Below are 19,788 nucleotides of genomic sequence, written 5' to 3'. Positions count from 1 at the left end.
AGTAAGCAAGAGGTCCTCCTGCCCTGAGTCATGGCAATTACCAGGAAAAGGGCCCTGCACAAAAATTTGTCTGTATCTGGGACCTGAAGGGACTTTTAGAAGTGTCAGTGACCTAAAAGTGAGCAGAAAATTCCTAGGCCTGCTGGAGTTTTCATCCAAGGTAGGAGAATATTATATGAAATGGCAGTGAAGCAAAAATAAAGATGCATTTTTAACACATCACAAATCATGTTTGCTGAATACATTAGATACACTCTGTTTACCCCAAGGATCTGAGTTGATAGAAAGTTAGCAAAGGAAGTTTCCCAGAGGAATCCCATACCACAGTTCATTTCAACTAGCCAGGTACATAATAACTCATGCTTCCTTCTGTAAAGTCGGAAGACCAGGTCTCCTGGCCAAATATATTCTGGCATGTGCTCACAAGGTACAGGAGCAGCTTTGGGATGTCTTGATTTTGTCCATTTTCATGTCTCTTTCTAGGTCCCAGCTCCCTCACCCCTCCCACCCTCCACTTTTCACCCCAGGGGCTGAATGCTGACTTTTTCTAGTTGGAGGTAGGAGGAGTGGCAAAGTGGGTAATGACCTAGAGTCCTAGAGGGCTTGCGTCGTGTTGTGATTTGAGAAGGGAAATGGACAGCTTCTCTAAAAATTAAGGGAAGGTTTCAGACCCTCCTAAGAAGATGTCAAGTGGTCCTGAATGTTTCTGCAGAGGAGTAACAGAATCTTCTCCTTTTGTGTCTTTCTCTCGCTCCTCTCTGGGGTCTGCAAACACATATTGCTGTTTGTTTAGCTTTGTTTTCCTTTGATCCTCAGGAACTTTTTTTCCTGCTGAAGCAAATCCCCAAACTTGCAGCCTGGGGAGTCAGAAGGCAATGTCTGTTTTGGGTGCAGACAAAGACTGGTGAGTGACATCAGAGCATTCAGAAAGTGACCCCTTGCACTAAGGTGCAGGAGAAACGCTGTGATTTGGGACTGCCATTTGAGGTTCTAAAAGGCAGAATGTCAGAAACATTCAAGATAATGCACATGGGAACATCTTCCTCCCAAATGTCAGACTTGCAGAGAGTCTGGGTTTCCTTTGCTGTGTAAATGCTTCTCTTTTTTGCCTTTCCTGAGAACTGGAGATGATGCTTTAATGCCAGATTTTTCCCTCTTCACTCTAAAGGCAATCTGTTCTATGCTTTCCCCGCCTTGAGCGCTGACATGACTTTGACGTGCCTTTGATGAACCACACACCATTTGCCAGAAAGGAAGAAAAAAGGTAGGGATGAAGATCACGTAAGAACACACACATTTCTGGCCTTTCAGAGATTCAGCAAGATGGAGAAAAGGAATAAATAAATGAGAAGGGTGCGAGTGACTGTGTTTATTTTCTCCCTTTGTTCACACTCTGACCATAGCGTAGCTAAGCATGGGGGTCTGGAACTAGAGACTCCTTTGAATTCCACCTCCACCTTCCACTAGTTAGGACCCTGGGTCGGTTACTTTTATCTCTCTGTGCCTCCACTTCTGCATCAGTAAAATGACAATAAAAATAATATTTACCTCGTAGGGTTGTTGTATGTATAAAGGGCTAAAAAGGGTGCCTGGTGCACAGGTGGTGTGACGTATTTGTTAGCTACTGTTATTTCCTCATCTTCTAGTAATTTTCTGGGTCTGTAGAGATCTGAGGTGGGAAAGGATGATGTGAAGAAAAGTTAGGTCCAACCTCCACTGGATTATTTATTTGTGATTTGCAACTACACTTAATTCTCCACCCATGTTATTTTTAGGCAGCATTAGGGTTGGTTATAACAGGGTTGATGAGAACTTGAATCTTTTCACCCATTTATTCAGACATTTGTGTTTGTTCATCTATGGATTACTTACTTGAGTTAGGGCACTAGGAAATTTCCAGACTTGTATACAGCACAGGGTTTGCTCCTTAAGGAATCTACAGCTGGTTAATGATATAAAACAATTAATACCTAATCAGAATGACTCTGTTTGGAATATTCTGTTAAATCCCAATAAAGAAAACTAGTCAGAAATAAATGGCCCAGCAAAACTATTTTGAGAATAAACTCAGTGTTTGTACTGTGAGACTGAGATCTCTAGCCGTATTCACCTATACCATTAAGTCTTCCGACCACAAATGTGGCCTCAGGCCTCTTTTCCCCTCATATTTACCAGTATCTTGTTTTGAAATGACCTGGCATTTTTCCTTCTGTTGGGAACAGGAGGCGCTCCCTGCTTCTACACTTCTACTAAATGCCTGGTATGACCTAAACACTCAGCCTATTATAGGCAAAAACAGTTTAGGGATTATTAATTATGTGGGTACAGACCATGATTCTGTATTTCATTTTTGGATGTATTTTAGCCCACAAACCATGCCTTCTCATTTGTCATCTGGGCTTTATGGAGATGTATGAAGTATGTATCCACTTTTAAAAACAAGGAATCTCACAGATGACACTTTTTTTCTTGAAAATGAAATAATATTTTATGGAAAGGAAAATGATCCATTTTTGATTTGGTGGTTCTTTTTAAAAAAATGTTTGTTTGTTTGTTTAGAGAGAGAGAGAGTGAGAGCAGGGAGGGAGCAGAGAGAGAGGGAAGGAGAGAATCCCAAGCAAGCTCCACCCTCAATGTGGAGCCTGATGCAGGGTTCAATCACATGATCATGAGATCATGACCTGAGCCGAAATCAAGAGTCAGATGCTTAACCAACTGAGCCACCCAGGCACCCCTTGATTTGGTTCTTCTTATGGGCTCGAGAAAAGCTCATGTCTTCAATGTTTTTGACTGCTAGCAAAATTTTATCTGGCCTTCCAATATAGTTCACCTAGACAATGAACAGCGAAATGTCCGATGGTAATCCAAGATGTAAATGGAAAAATTATGGGCCAGTCTTGTACTCTGAAAAGGGAACTTACTGTTTGACCCACATCAGTCACTTACTCTTCTGGGCCACAATTAAAAATGAGAAGTTTATCATGGTAAAGCTTAAATTATTTTTTAAGGTTCTTCTATCCCTAAATAACTAGTATTCTAGATCTGTGCTCATCAGTCTAGTAACCATTAGCCACATGTGGCTCCTAAGCACTTGAAACGTGGCTGGTTCAAACCGAGATGCACCGTAAATGTAAAACACACACCGGACTTTGAGGAGTTAATACAAAAGAAAGACTGCAAAATATTGAGTACATTGGGTTAAATAAAATACATGACTAAAACGAACTTAACCTATTTTTCTACCGTGACTATAGAACACTTGAAATTACATATGTGACTTACATTGTATTAATATGGGACAGCACTTCCGTAGACCTTCAAAACAAAGGGATTGGAAATTTGTCTTGAAGGACTTGTAGTGTTTAATGATCATTGTTTCAATATTAAGGTCATTATGCCTCTAAGGTCAGGTTTTCAAACTTAAAATTGTTATCCACACCAAAGTAATACACTGTGCATGGACAGATATTTGCCAACAAGTTCCTCTTGAAATTACTTCCTGCTGAGGTCCTCTGGGAGTTCCACAGTTACAATGCTCAACATTCAACCCTTATGGTACTGTCTCAACTGTATCATAAAAGGCTATCAGGAAATACACCAAAATGTTAAGAGTGATTATTTCTAGGTGGGGTACTGAGCGATTTTTTCATTCTTTTTTATTATTTTCATGTTTCAATCTTTCAACAAGGTCTAAATTAATTTCTTCATCAGAAAATGCATCTCTTTACATTTCAGCATGAATGATTTTATAAATTCTACAAATATCACAAATATGTAAAAAAAAAAAAAAAAGAGACCAACTTAAAAGGAAATATCCCAAAAGGCTTTAATCCACTTTTCTCCATTTCCAATTTTCCTACAGCAAATAGGTTACTTCTACCAAGAGAGATAATACACCTTATTTTAAAATCTCAATATCCACCCACCCTTTAAACCTTGAACCGACATTAATTTGTAGCATGCTGATTTTCTTAGAACTCCTGAAGCTTTTATCTCTGCTGTGTAAGACTGAAGAGCAGATACTTTAGGTTTTAGCTTCGATCTTGATGCTAACACAGCTTTTTAATAGTTTTATGACTACCATCAAATAGAACAGTAGTTAGAGTATATGCAGAAGACAGGGAAGGAATCCCAAAGATAGTTTAATATGCCACTGTGTTTGGGGGATTAGGTTGTACTTTAAAAGCAGCCATCTAAAGGAAATGGCATTTTACATCTGACACCTGCAAAACAGGAGAGGGCCGTCTCCTGCATGCAGCTCATATGGCCACTCAGGAGGGCTCTCTCTCTCTCTCTCTCTCTCTCTCTCTCTCTCTCTCATACACACACACACACACACACACACACACACACACACACGCAGAGTGAGCAGGGTTGTGCCCTATGCTGTCTTGCTAAGCATCCCCTGTAGCTGCTTTTTTCATCACTCTCAGAGACCAGAGCCACGTCCCTGCCCACTTCAGGTACCACGGGGCTAGGACAGGCAATGCTTTCGTGTGTGCAGAGGTGTCCGTGTTCGGGCAAGGCCAGATGCCCAGCCAGGTCTGCTGTCAGCCATGTTGGCTTTGGAAAGCACTGGGCTTCTAAAGGCCTATCAGGTATGACTGTTCAGCCTGGCAATATTATACTCATTTTTTTTTCCTTCTTGAGGAAAAGTGTCTTTTTGTAATTCCCACGTGGCAACAGCTCTGTGGACTACAGCACTTTGGAACGGAGCAGGACTTACTGTTAGTAGTGAAGATGACTTCTCCTTCCTGCGGGGTAGGATCGGTATCCGGGACCACCTGCAAGGCTCCCACCGTCCGGACAGCAGGGTCCAAAGTGACTGAACTTTCGTTTACAGTCGTGTCGCTTGCGCCCGTGATCTGGTTGGTGGGTGGGCCTCCCAGAGATCCCTCGAAGTCAGTGGGCAAGTCATCCATGCAGTCAGCATTGGGCTGATAATGAGGAGAAAAGGATCTCTCCTTAGTGTTTGTCATCCAGTTAGAGATGAAATGTTTACAGCCTAAATATTTTATTTCAGTGGAAAACCGAGTTCTTTACTGTTTTCCTCCTGAATCACTTAAAAAAATATATTCTACTATAGTTTCTGCAATTAACATGAAGACATCTTCCAAAATTTCCTTTCCAAAGTTTCTGTTTAGATTTAGATATAACGTTTCAATTCCAGGAGAAACAATATTCATATATTAATATAATACTTGAGGGAGACATAATATTTATTTATGATGACTACCTTTCCTTGTATATACTGTTTACCCCTCATATAGAAAGTAGCTGACTGCTGATAATTACCCCCAAAGACCCACACATTGTTCCTAAATGCACTGATGACAGGAGAGTAGGGAGGGGGCACAGAATCTGACTCATGGTGAATTGTTTATTAGAGATACACACAAAAGCACAGGGTATTTTTGTTATGATGCTGGTTAAACATAAGCCAAAACCAGCTGTAAAAAATGCCCTATTTACTTAATGTGCAAATCGATCATACGTTGATCAAATCTTAATTAAAATTTTAGAATCATAAAACTAGGGTGAAATCATTTAATTTGATTATCCAATCATTGCAAGACTTCTGTCCCTCCAGGCCCCTCATCCCCAGATGTCCGACAGCCCCCACTTGAACAACACAGAAATGGGGAGCTCTCTACTTTGCAAGACAACCTGTGTTGGCCAGCCTTTGTTAGACTATGCTATCTTTGGGCAAAATCTTTCTCTTTGTAGGTTTTTCTCTTTGGTCTTAGTTCTGCTGTTTGAAATGATATTGAATATATTTATATCTCCTCCAAAAACAGCTTTTAAAATGATTTTCAGTTGTTATGCCTCTACCCAAACTCATAAAAATTATTTTAAAAAGATGGTGTTGCAGAGATCTGGTCTTAAGAAATACTAAGAATTTTTGCTTGACATATCTCAATGGATACAGATCAGGATGGGAGGGATTAGGTGAGGAAAATTCTGGATTGGCAATGACTGTATTAACATCATAATGACTACACTGTGTTCAAAGATCAAAGGGAAAATCCATAATTCCTGGACTCACTGGGAGCACAAAGCAAGCAATCCAAAGCAGGGGACTCTTGTCCTGATTTTCTACTCTTAAGCCAGTCTCTCAAGCTCCACACCTGTGTTTCCAATAGCCAGTTGGAAATTTCCAATCTCACAAAAATTTCAAATTCAGCTCATTCCCTCTTTCTCTGTATTCTCTCTTTATTTCACCTCTCTGTCTCTGTTAGAAGTGAGCCAATTCATTGGAACTCAACTTATAAAAGTCAGTGCACTGAATGACCAACCCACCATATTTTTTAAATTTAGAGATAGCGACATAAGCTATATTAGGAATTTTCTCTCCCCATTACCTTTTCTTCCATTACAGTTTCTTCCCTGGTATATTCCATTCTCTACTTTCTCAACACAGCAGTCTTTAAAACAAAACAAAACACAAGTCTGATTCTTCTTCTTCTTTTTTTAAGTAGGCTTCATAACCAGCACTGAGCCAGACACGGGGCTTGAACTCTGAGGTATAGACCTGAGCTGAGGTCAAGATTCAAACGCGTAACCAACTGAGCCACCCTCAGGGGTGCCCTGATCCCTCTTTTCTCTTAGAGAATAAATTATAAGCTCCTGAATAGGGCAAAACAGGCTTTCTACAGCCTCATGGCAGCCAGCTCTTCTGGCCTCACCTTAGCCTTTGGAAACCCAGAATACCATATATTCCCTATCTCAGTGCTATAGCTTATGCTGTTCCTCTGATCAGTCCCAATCACCCCCATTGCCTTCCCCATCCCAAAGTCTCAACCTGACTGTGGTGAACTCGTAAGCATCCTTCAATTCCCAGGCCAACCATCACCTTTTCTAAGTACTGTTCCCTCCCAGGTAGCATGTTGGATACTGTAATACTTTGTAGGTATCTCTCCCTGTGTTGTGGTTTATTTGTAACTGTGCTTGTCTCTGTCTTACTCTACTAGTTCACAAGCTTTCTCCCCCCAGCTTCATTCAAATATAATTGATATGTAACATTCCATCAGTTTAGGTGTATGACAGAATGATTTGATATACATATAGACTGCAAAATGATTAACACCTAAGTTTAGCCAACATCCGTTACCTCATAGAGTTGCAAGGTTTTTTTCGTGTGTGATGAGAACTTTTAAGATCTACTCTCTTGGTAACTTTCAAATAGACAAAACAGGATTGTTAACTACAGTCACCATGCTGTATGTTACATCCCCAGGATTGCTTTATAATTTGGCCACCTTCACCCATTTCACCCCCACCCCCAACCCCCAACCTCTGGCAACTACCAGTCTGTTCTTTGTTTCTAGGAGTTTAGTTTTTTAGATTCCAGATAAAAGTGAGACACGAGCTTTTTAAAGTGAAACAACTACATTACGTTGATCTTAATTTCCAAGCCCTCATATAGTGTCTGACAATTACAAGGTGCTCAGTAAATGTCGATTTGAATATTTTATCAGTGTCTCAGTTTACTACCATGAAAAGCTGGGAATGTTACTATCTGTCCTAGATCAGTTAAGGGAGGATTCGAGAAAATGCTTTAAAAACTGTCAAGTTCTGTGTGAAGGTAAGGTATATTATTCAAGAATACCAGAATATGCCACCCCAAAATGTGCTGTTGGCATAAGGATTATTTTGCGCTGAAGACAGTTGAGAAGAAGCAGGTAAAGAAATGTTCTCTGCCCTCCTCCCATCTGCCTAAATGTAGGACATTTTATAAAGGTGGCCCCCTCCCTGTACCAGGAAGAGAAGAACATTCTGATCACCAGAGACTGGGAGTTGACACCAAAATGGATCTGTAATAACACACCTCACTAATATGCCCTTCTCTGCCATTAGTTTCCCTCATATATGTACTTTCCCAGAATTTGCTGCCCGAGAAACTCAAGGTCCTTTGGTCACTTCTGTTAAAGTTTGTTCTTTTGTGAAGATGCTCTGTATGTCCAAGTTCTGCCCACCCCTTTGAGTTACTCATCCCTAAGTGCTCCCATGTGCTTGTGCAGTGCACATGTTAATAAACGTCTGGTTGTTTTTCTCTTGTCTATCTTTTACCGGTCTCATTTATAGGGCCCCTGCTAGAGAACCTAGACGGGTAGAAGGGAAAGTATCTTTTTTCTCTCCCCTACACTATATAAAAACGCTTATAAGCAAAACCAATTGTATGGGGGGGCGGTGTCAGGGACGAAAGGATTTCACAATGAGCATACTGTGCTGGTTGGTCTTTCCTCCATGGGCATCTGAATGCAATCACATATGCGGTAACCACTGACATAGTTTTCAAAATGTTGACTTCGCCTGTTGATTTTGTTTCTTCATTTTATGTCTTTTCTTTTTTTAAAAAAAGTTATTAATTTTGAAGCAGAGTGTTCCCTTTTATTTTGTGCACTAGGAGGAACGGTATTATATTTTTAACAGAAGCGGGAAAGAGAAAGAGCTAATTAGCTCAGTGAGACTGTTAATGGTGGCGGGCATGAATAATTTGGCTTAGGTATAATATTTCATAGACCAAACATTACAGAAACTCACAGTTTATATCTACTCTAAGTGGTTCATCCAAGAGAAGAATGTTTTTGAAAAGGGACCCAATTTATATACCTCGAAGAGAAATTACAGTCATAATGTTTAGCAGAAGATCTCAAATATCATCTGCAAGTGAACATTGCATAGGTATTCAAATTCAGGTTAGCATGGGAGAAACCACTCAAATAAACCAACCTCTAGAAGTCAGGAACATGGGAATACCCCAGCTACGTGGAATTTTCTCTTCACTAACTATCATGCTATTTATATCAGGACAATAGCGATAGAAGGTGTTCACTGCTGGGATATGAATGGCCTGGATGATATGGTACCTCAGAGGAGTACTCACTGAGGTCTGCATTCTGTCGTTCTACAAAGACTCGCCTAGAACTGACTGGAGAGAAACGAGGGTGCAGATCTGTTGTGTAGATAAAGGGATGAAAACACTTCTGACAATGAAGGCCTCCCTCCTTTTCAGTTCTGTATCTTATTTCTCTTGGCAAAATATTGTAAAAAAAAAGAAAAAAGATACCCACTATAATGGGAATTTCATGATCCACAAGCTGTGCTTTCATTCTTTAGCTCATTTTAGAGAAATCCACTTTACAAAGTGAAAATGTCCCCAGCTCTCAGCTTTCGGCTTATGTGTGGTGTGCCTTATAGCAGAGGCAGCCACAAGGATACTCAGTTAAAAACAAAAACCAGAAACAAGCCAAAAAAAAAACCCCTTCCTGCCTGTATCTGGACCATTTAGTTGACCAAGATTACAACCAAGTAATGAGTGGTGAATGGACACTGTCCAAAGGAGACCAGACTGAATTTCATAAATATGATTCTGTAACTGACAGCCTTCTGGCTCTGAGGGGCAACAATGCCACAGACGTTACTGAACACTCATTATACGAAAGGGATACAGAGATAAGAACCACTAGGGACTAATTGTTAGAGACTGACAAGCTCTTTTCAATTTTCCTTGATTAAGAATAGAGTATAAGGAATTTAGAAAAAAAAAATTATACAACAATATCTTTAAGCTGCATAAAGAGGGCTTCGGTTAGCTGAAGTGTTTACTAAGTGAGAAGGCTGTGAACTTGCCCAGTGACATGGAAAGTTATATGAATGCAATAAAACATCATCTTTTTGGTATGGTTTAGGCATGGTGCTACCCAGTGGTGAAGCATGAAGAAACAACATCCCCAATTCCTCCCAGATCCAGACTTCAGTATCATCCTCTAGGACACGACCAGAGAAACCTTGGGGAGGCATGAGGGTAGCCATATGCCTTGGTGGTTCCTGAGAACTGGCCCACATGCCTTCTTCTTTCTGGAGGATGTTCTGTTCTCTGGGGCAAGCTCAGATGCATGTCATGTTCCTGTGCAGCTAGCCTTTATGAATCCTTGGCAAAATCCAAAAGATGCTGCCAATGTTTATTTTTCTGGAAGTCAAGTGTGCTGAGTAAAATCCTACCCGTACTTGGTGAGCATGAAACCATGTACAAAATGCCCAACTGCTAAAAGTTAAAATGTTTTTAATTTTGGAAATAAGCCCAAAGGCCACCCAATAGTTCTATTTTGAAAACAGTATTTGTATCGTCAACTCATTCTCAAGTAGCTTCTGAAGAAGTCGTACCTCCTCTGGAGAAGTCTGAGGTCAAATGCTATTTAGTTCGAAACGTAACCACCAGGGGTGGTTCGGTTTCACTGTCCTGACCAAGAAGCACTGCGATCAACATTTAGGAGCTTTGTAAATATCCTGAGCATTAGAAACTGGGTCAAATAATGTGACTGTCTACCTTGAATTGTGAGTATTCTAAAGGTTCTGGAGACTAAAGATAACATACACATATGCAAGCACACACATACATACATTTCCCATCTCCCTTGCATGAACTGGTTGAAAAGTGCAAACCCTGCGTTCGATTTTCTAGGCTCCTAGTATCTGGTAGAGATGATGGGCTCTTACTCATATTTCATGTTCACTGTAATTGATTTTTACCTTGAATGCATTGTGCATTTACAACTCTGGCCTGAAAATGTGATGCATTGCCTTTCAGAATCTAGCTTGCAGCTATAGTCACACAAGCCGATTTGCGTTTGGTGTGTCAACCACGATACACAGCATACAGCTTGCGTCGAGGCAGCTGGTACAGGGTAGAAAATTCTCCAGCCAATGCATGACCTCATAATGCTTCAGGTGTGCCCTCTCCAACAGAGCCCCTCTGATAGTCCTGGCATAATTAGCATTTTGGCATTAAAGGAAGCCTTTGATATTTGATCTGATCCTTTCTTCTTCAGTGACATCTTGGGACCATTAACATTCTCTTTACTCTCTGCCATCAGTAGTGAGAAGTGACAACAGAGAGGTTGCAGCCAAGTGGAGGGGCCGGCGGGCGGGGGTGGGGGGGAGGTTGATCTCTGTACCCTGTTTGTCTAGCTTCTTTTAGACAGCGCCTATGTTTTTCTCACATCTCTGTGCAGCCCTTGGATTTGGTGGCCTGGCTTGCTTCCTGCCCTCACCACAGCAGCTGGTGCCTCACCAACCACCAGCTCGTGGGGCTCACTTTAATACAATCCTGGGAAAGTCCTTCCCTGGAGCATCAAACCGGCCAGCTGGTGGGATTCTCTTTGCACTGGGGGAGAGGCTCAATTTTATAAACATATGACAGAGGGCACCAGCTGGATGGTAGTGTCAGAATGAAGCAGCTCTGGCTCTGGTTTCCTGTTCACTCAAGGTCTCTGCAGAGATCTGAGTTGAGCAGAGGCTCTGGGCCAGGTTCCCAGTGGCTGTCCTTTCCTCCCATTGTCCGGAAGAGCTCCTTTCCAGTGAAAGCTAGGCATGGTGCTACCCCGTGGTTGTAGGGCAACATCGGAAAGTGAGGCATGCAGACCTCCTTACTGACAGTACATAAGTGATGACACAGGAGGCGATCAGTGTGCAACCGGGCCGTCCAGCCTCTGCTGTGTCCTGCATGTACTCGCACCCTGCAGCCTAGATGAGAAGCTTAGGAGCTGACACGGACGTGGTGAGAGGGCCGTGATGTTCTCAGAGTGAGAAAAAGTGAGAAGAGAAATGTTTCAGACATGGGTGTTCTCTTGGGGCCTCAGCAGATGACGGCTCTGCCAGGAAGATGAGGGGGGTCATAGAAAATCCAGGTGTGATGTTTTCTCCCTGCTTGGGGGGTGATGCAGAAAGACACATATTACGATGCTGTAGGCTGTGCTGTGCTTACCGGGATCCCTAGGGCTTTAAGAATGTTCATCTTGCACATGGGGCAGGTGCGATGGTCTAGAAGCCAGGGGTCAACACAGGACTTGTGGAAAAGATGCCTGCAATGAGAACCATACATCTTAGAGTGGCGGTAACCGCACAGACTACCTAGTCCACCACAGCCCAGAGACTTGTCCAAGGTCACTCGACTGCTCAGAGGCACAGCCGAGACTTGAACCTCCATCTCCTAGCTCCTGGGCCAGTAAGCTTCCTGGTATACCCTGTGCTGATTTAGTCAAAATCTGTCTGGATCCCAGGACTGTCCTATATGATTCACAACAGTCTTCCAAGTTTCAGAAAACATAGAGAATGCAGACACAGAGAGATTTTTTCTCTTTCTCAATAGGAAGAATGCTTAATGGAAAGAATGCAGGTGGGGAGGCCTGCACAGGCCTTTCAGGATAACTTGCGACTTGTAAATAAATCCAAACTTTCTTTTTCCACAGTCAGAAGACAACTGCAAAATAAAGGCTTGTTTCCATTAATATTTGGGCTCTCACACAAAAGGGCAAAAGAGCTCCTGGAAGCATTTAACAATACAGATGACATTTTATGTTGTTACGGCTGCTGGCTGTCAAATCAGAAGTCAGAGTGAAGGGTACCATACCCTTTCCTGTTTGTACAGCTGATGTGCTCAATCAACTCCACTGCTGTTCTCATGTGGCACTCCCGTGAGCCTTCACTGCATGCCAGCAGGAGGGGGGCATTCAGTAGGCACAGGGGGGCCTCCTAACTGACCTTTCACTCAACTTGTCTCTCAAGAGCCCAAGAGATTATCAGGGACTGCTCGAGTCAGAAGCTTTTCTTCTCACTCACAAGACTCCAGACCACAGGCAGAAGCAGTCAGAACTTCCTGCCTGGGGCAAGAAGACAGGGAACCATCTGTCTTAAGTATGAGGGCTTCGCAGGACATTCCATTCATGCCTGACTTTGTCCTCGGCTGTGCACTGTTTACTCTCTTCTCCCACCTTTGTTTTCTTTCCTTCTATCAGTCTAACCCTTTTCTTTGTGTTAGAGGGCTTTAGGCTCAAATGCTTAAAGGGGACCCATAAATTAGGGAAGAGTGCAGGAGGGGCCAATTTTTTAAATGGAAATTGAGAAGAATCCATGTGCCAAGGATGGGGTTAGCTGTACTCTGGATATGATTAGATTGGGGATTAGAACAGGAGAGTAGCAACCTGGATGTGTCATCATGTTTCCAGATTGCTGTTTAGAATGCCTGCAGATTTATTCCTTAGAAGACACATATCACATTCATTCAGTTCTTTACCCATACATTCATCCAACAAGTAATAAATGCTGAGAACTGTGCTCAACACTGGGAATCAGCATGGTAGTTAGTGATTTGGCTCCTTCCTTTAGGGAATGTAATGAGAGGAGAGGTTAATAAAATAACATAAATTACTTAATGACAATAGTGCTAAGTATCACCTTAGAAGAAAATGGAGTTTGGGAAGGCTTATGACTGGAGATTTTCCTGATAAAGTGCCAAAGTGAATACTTGAGGGCTACACAGACATTATCCGCATGAAGTGGGAGGGGAGAAGAAGGGTATTCTAGGCACAATGACTGACTGGCACGAGAACCCTGAGCTGGACATTGGCAGAAGTGAGGGAGGGACGAAAGCAGGAGGAAATCACCCTGTCCCCCAAAAGCAGTATGGACCTCCCTAAGTTCAGGCTCTGCACTCAGGAAACAAGCTCTGAATCTGAACTTGCTCACCAACTGTGTTCCTCTGGGGAAAAAAGTCAAACATTCTGATCCTTCTGACTGTTCTTGGGAGGCAGCCTCTGTCGTGTTTCTGGCATACATGTTCGAGTCAGAAAGGAGGGCCAGTCATTAGCTGTTTTAACCTCAATAAGTCACTTAATATCCCCAAGTCTTGGATGCGCCATCTGTAAGATGGAGATATACCTACTTATGCAGAATCTCCAAACCCTAGAAGCTGATAGCTATTTTCGAACACCCTGAGTCATTCCCCTTTGTGCATCTGTGATGGTTAGTTTTGCAGGTAAACTTGGCTAGTGCCTAGTCATTCAATGAAACACTAATCGAGGAGCATATCACAGATCTGGTTAACATCTACAATCAGTTGACTTGGAATAAAGGAGATTATCCTAAATAATCCAGGTGGGCCTTATCCAATCAGTTAAAGGCCTTAAGAACATAACTGAAGTTTCCCAAGGAACCAGAAATTCTACCTCCAGATGACAGCACCAGATTCTGCTCAAGTTCCCAGCCTGTAGGCCTGCCCTACAGATTCCTGACTTGCCAACCCCACATAAGCCAATTTCTTGAAAAAAATCAATGCCTTGAAAATTGTCTCATATACATACATACGCATATGATATATAATATAGTGGAGTATAGTGGGATTCTCTGGAGAACATTGACCAATATAACTTCCAATGAGAATGTAAGGCCCATGAGAGCAAAATCCTTGTTTGCCTAATTCTCTGTTGTATCCTCAGCATCTAGAATAGTTCCTGGCACACAGGTGATGCTCAGAAATATCTGCTATATAAATGAATACTTATCAAAAGACCTGGTACTCCTCCCTGCCTACACATGGTCATAAGCCCATGGACTCAGTCTTGCTAAATCTCTTCCACTGCTTTGCTTGGCTTCTATTCTCAACACTGCTTCCTCACTCTTAATCTTGTTAATGTTCTTTATTACTGCAATAACATCTAAACTGCTCTCCACACCACCAGCTTTTCCTGTTCTTTTCATCCCACTCATCCTTGCCAGATTTATCTTCCTAAAATATAGCACTGGTTACGTCACCTCCTTGTTCCATTCTGTTCTGTGCTAGGAGCTGGGTACAAAGATGAATAAGACAAGGTCCCTCCATCAATGCAGCAGCATAATCCTTGAATGGTTCCCTGTGAACCACAATGTAAAGGCCACTGGAAAGCCATACTCCTGGATCCATCATTTTCTGGCTGTTTGATCTCAGGCAAGCCTTAGTTCTCCAAGACTCTGTTGCTCATCTGTGAAATTTTCTTATAAGTATGGGGTTTGCAAATGAATGACTCTGTATGTGTGTGGGGGGTGGCATTGGGGTGGGGGGATAAGTAATGACCAAAAGCTTAAAACATAACTCCTGGCCCTCCTTAATTTTAAGCTACCATTAATCTTATTAAATTTTGTTGTTGTTGTTTTTCAGTGTTTATTTTTGAGAGAGAGAGATAGACAGACAGAGATAGAGCGTTAGCAGGCAAAGGGTAGAGAGAGAGGGAGACAGAATCTGAAGCAGGCTCCAGGCTCTGAGCTGTCAGCATAGAGACCGATGCGGGGCTCAAACCCATGAACTGTGAGATCATGACCTGAGCTGAAGTCGGACGCTTAACCAACTGAGCCACCCAGGCGCCCCACAACCATTAATCTAAATGATATAAATGTACTGCATCTTATTTTTAGATATTATGTTATTATTCCAATTCTTACTCTTTAGAATATACTTTTAACATTTTAACAAGTAAAGGCAAATTTTAAAAATTCAAAGGGAGAACTAAGGCAAAAAATGAAAGTGCTAAAGTGACACATAGATGGTGATCATGCTGATTATTAATGAACATTCATTTTCTAACACCATATTTCTTGTGTTAACTATCAAACATGAAGACTGTATCCTTGTAATTAGGATTGCAAAAACAATTCTTCCCTCCCCAATGGAAAGAAAAATAAAAGTTACCAGACTAAATAAATAAAGAGTTAGGGAAAGAATCCAGCGTTCAGTGAGATGTACCAATAGTCGAGTAAACATCTCTACGGCAAAGTCAACCTCAGCTCATCCTGTTTGTACGATTCACAGTATGGGACTGTCTCTTCCCATGTTTTAACAAAGGCTGTGTGAGAAAGTACACACTGAGGAACAATGGGACAAGATATTCTATCTTGTCTATCTTAACAATCCTAGCAAGCTGGAAATGCAACAGAGGATTGACCAAAACTCTTCTTCCTCTTTCTTCATCAAAGGGAAGCAAGCATTTAAGTAAAAGTTCCTCAGAGGTGCCTGGGTGGCTCAGTTGGTTAAGCGTCTGACTTTGGCTCATGTCATGATCTTGTGGTTCATGAGTTCAAGCCCCGCGTCGGGCTCTGTGCTGACAGCTCAGAGCCTGAAGCCTGCTTCTGATTCTGTGTCTTCCTCTCCCTCTGACCCTCCCCGGTTTGTGCTCTCTTTCTCTCAAAAGTAAACAAACGAATAAACAAACAAACAAAGTTCTTCAAGCACCTGACAAAAGATGATGCTGACAACTGAAAATGATGCTGAGCTGATTATGAGTAATAAAATAAGTTCTCACATTTTTTTAGCAGTAATGACAAACCCAGCTAAACCTGTTTCCCCATTTATTAATTCTTGTTTTCTGTTGTCCTTTGTCTATATGCATGACACCCCCTCCAAATAAATGGCATTTTTTTCTCCACCTGGAGGAAGAACAGAGCTTTTCTAGCCTTTCCATCTCATTCACTTTTATAGGCTTTGTCAGACCCTGTCACCCTGACATTGACATTAGAAGTCCATGGCTTTCCTTTACAATACAAACTGTTTCATTCCCTTCAGTAACATGGTTATCAAAGAACATAAGTCACTCAGGGACCCAGACAACATTAACTATTTAAATAGGATGTATCCAGTGCTTCTATGGGTAGTCAAAATATTTCCTCAGAACCTCACAATCTTATTTGTAAAGTTGTCCATGAAGTCAGAGTTTTTTTAAATTAAGACACGCTAAGTTAATCAATATTAACTTAATATTTATCAATATTCCTCCACATATAACATGCAACAGGCATGTTACTATGCAACAGGCATGTGAAATTATTAATTCATAACAGCTCTATGAGGTAAAAATTATTATTCCCATTTTATGGAGGAGTAAGCTTGAAGCTCATCAAAGTAAAATAAATTAAGCCAAGAGCTTGTAAGCTGCAGAGCTAGGGCTCAAGCCCAGCCCTAGTGTCAGTGGTTTTACCCAAGTCTGCACTCTGCCACCTTTCCTTCCCCACACTGAACCATCATGGGTGGGGGGGGGGGTGGTGCAGTTTGGAGGAATTAAAATTTTTATTCTTTCCCAAAGTATTTTTGTGGTTCAGTTTCAAGGAGGCAGTATCTTAGTTACGGGGTTGGAGATCAGGCAAAACCAAAGGGAAAAGTGATCTGCCTTAAGCATATGCACTTGGCTACAGAAGGGAAAAGCTGTCAAATAATACTGGCCTCCTCAGGACTATACTTAGATATTAGTTGGGTTGATTTATTTGGGGAGAGGATAACACTGGCCTCTAAACGCTTTGTACTGCCCCATTCTCCACTGCCCAACAAACAGACTTGGTTAAATGTTGAGTTGGCAGCTCCATTGCCTTTCCATAAAATGTTCATATTTGAATCTTCAAGTACCACAGAAAGTCATACCCACTCTTCATCAGGGCTCTTCTTGACATGGTCTGGTTTCCCTTTCTTGCTTTAGCTTTCTAAATACAAATATGATATCACTCCTCAGGCTTGAAATGCTTCAGCTGCTCCTCTCTCCCTAGAGCACAAAGTCGAAATGCCTGAAGACAAGGCACACAGAAGCCTCACCCACTGTGGCGCGTGTCACATCTTCTGTTATGTCCCTACATTTACCCCACACTTTTTTTTTTTTAATTTTTTTTTCAATGTTTTTAATTTATTTTTGGGACAGAGAGAGACAGAGCATGAATGGGGGAGGGGCAGAGAGAGAGGGAGACACAGAATCGGAAACAGGCTCCAGGCTCCGAGCCATCAGCCCAGAGCCTGACGCGGGGCTTGAACTCACGGACCGCGAGATCGTGACCTGGCTGAAGTCAGACGCTTAACCGACTGCGCCACCCAGGCGCCCCTACCCCACACTTTTACCATAACTCTGGAATGCCCTTCTCATTTTTTCTCCTGGTATGTCAAATCCTGCTCATATTTTAACTCATAGCTCAGATATCCCTTCGCTTCTCTGAATATCCCATCCCTTTTCTCGAAACTCTGCCAAAGAGAGCTGGTTTCTTTTTATTTCTGCTCCACTGTGTTTTCCTACATATGTTGCAGTAGTATGTGCCCTGATTTCAGGGTTTGACTACCTCTCTTTAGCACTGTGACCTTGGGTAAGTAACTTAACTTGCCTGTGGCTCAGTTTTCTCTTTCGTGTTTTATGACAATGTCCTTTAATTGTTGCAACAACCCTCTGAAGTAATACTGTTTGTGATAATCCTTCAGAGGGTTGTTATTACAATCAAAGGACAAAGGGAATAAAGCAGAACAAACAAAACCTGAAGTTAGTAGACTGAAGAGAATAACAAAGATTAGAGCAGAAAGAAATGAAACAGAGACTAAAAAGACAATAAAAAAGATAAATGAAATTAAGAGCTGGTCTTTGAAAAGATAAAATTGACAAACCTTTAGCTGGACTCACTAAGTAAAAAAGGGAGAGGACTCAAATCAGAAATGAAAGAGATGAGGGGCACCTTGGTGGTTTAGTTGGTTAAGTGTCTGACTCTTGATTTTGACTCAGGTCCTGATCTCACAGTCATGAGATTGAGCCCTGAATGGGGCTGTGTCCTGACAGCACAGAGCCTGCTTGAAATTCTCTCTCTCCTCTCTCTCTGCACCCGCCCCCCCCATGCTTGCTTCCTCTCTCAAAATAAACATTAAAAAAAATAAACGAAAGAGATGATACGACTGATACCACAGAAATATAAGGTTCATAAGAAACCACTACAACAATTTTATGCCAACAAATTAGACATCTAGAAGAAATGGATAAATTTCCAGAAACATTCAATCTACAAGACTGAATCATGATGAAGTAGGAAATCTGAACAGACTAATTATTAGTAAGGAGATTGAATCAATTATCAAAAACTTGCCAACAAATAAAAAAGTCCAGGACCAGATGGCTTCATTGGTGCAATGTACCAAACATTCAAAGAAGAATTAATACCACTCTTTCTCAAACTCTTCCAAAGAAAAGAAGAGGAGGGAATTCTTCCACACTCATTTTATAAGGCCAGCACTGCCCTGATACCAAAACTAAAGAAGGATACACAAGAAAAATATAAGCCAATATCCTCAACAAAATATTAGAGAAGCAAATCCAACAATAAATTATAAGGATCATATACCATGACCAAGTGGGATTTATTCCAAGATGCAAGGATGGTTCAACACCCACAAAATTAGTCAATATGTCATAGCACATTATCAAAATGAAGGATAAAAATCATATGATCATCTCAATGGACGCACAAAAAGCATTTGGTAAAATTCAACATCCATTTATGATAAAAACTCTCAGGAAGGTATAGAGGGGAAGGTACCTCAACACAATAAAGACCATATATGACAAACTCACAGCTAACATTATACTCAATAGTGAAAAGCTGAAAGCGTTTCCTCTAAGATCAGGAGGAAGACAAGGATGCCCACTTCTCACCACTTTTATTTCACATAGTATTTAAGTCCTAGCCAGAACAATGAGGCAAGAAAAATAAAGGCATCCAAAGTGGAAAGGAAGAAATAAAATTGTCACTATTTGCAGATGATATATATAGAAAACTCTAAAGACTCCATCCCAAAACTTTTAGAATAAATGAGTTCAGTAAAATTGAAGGACACAAAATCAATACACAAAAATCTGTGGTGTTTCTATATACTATAATGAACTGTTAGAAATAGAAATCAAGAAAACGAAACCATTTACAACTGCATCAAAAAGAATAAAATACCAAGGAATAAATGTAACCAAGTAGGTGAAAGACCTGTACGTTGAAAATTATAAGACATGGATAAAAGCAACTGAAGACACAAATAAATGGAAAGATATTCCATGCTCATAGATTGGAAGAATTCAATATTATTAAAAATCCATACAACCCAAAGCAATCTACATTTTCAATATAATCCCTATCAAAATTCCACTGTCAATTTTCAAAGAAATAGAACAAATAATCCCAAAATTTTTATGGATC

The 19,788-nt window shown here is 41.2% G+C and overlaps 1 protein-coding gene across 3 annotated transcripts in view; it reads right to left on the bottom strand.

Annotated features, from left to right (window-relative positions):
* RNF150 (ring finger protein 150) overlaps nucleotides 1–19,788 on the bottom strand; it is a 291,172-nt gene that overhangs the window by 74,740 nt on the left and 196,644 nt on the right. For all 3 annotated transcript variants that reach the window (XM_058721310.1, XM_058721308.1, XM_058721309.1), the window contains exons 5-6: nucleotides 11,768–11,864; nucleotides 4,727–4,937 (exon numbers count right to left, since the gene is read on the bottom strand). In XM_058721310.1, the coding sequence (XP_058577293.1) occupies nucleotides 4,727–4,937; nucleotides 11,768–11,864 (308 nt within the window). The remainder of the gene's footprint in view (nucleotides 1–4,726; nucleotides 4,938–11,767; nucleotides 11,865–19,788) is intronic.

This window comes from Neofelis nebulosa, chromosome 3 (assembly GCF_028018385.1).
Source record: "Neofelis nebulosa isolate mNeoNeb1 chromosome 3, mNeoNeb1.pri, whole genome shotgun sequence".
In the NCBI taxonomy this organism is placed as follows: domain Eukaryota; kingdom Metazoa; phylum Chordata; class Mammalia; order Carnivora; family Felidae; genus Neofelis; species Neofelis nebulosa.
This window is presented reverse-complemented; position numbering and strand designations above follow the sequence as displayed.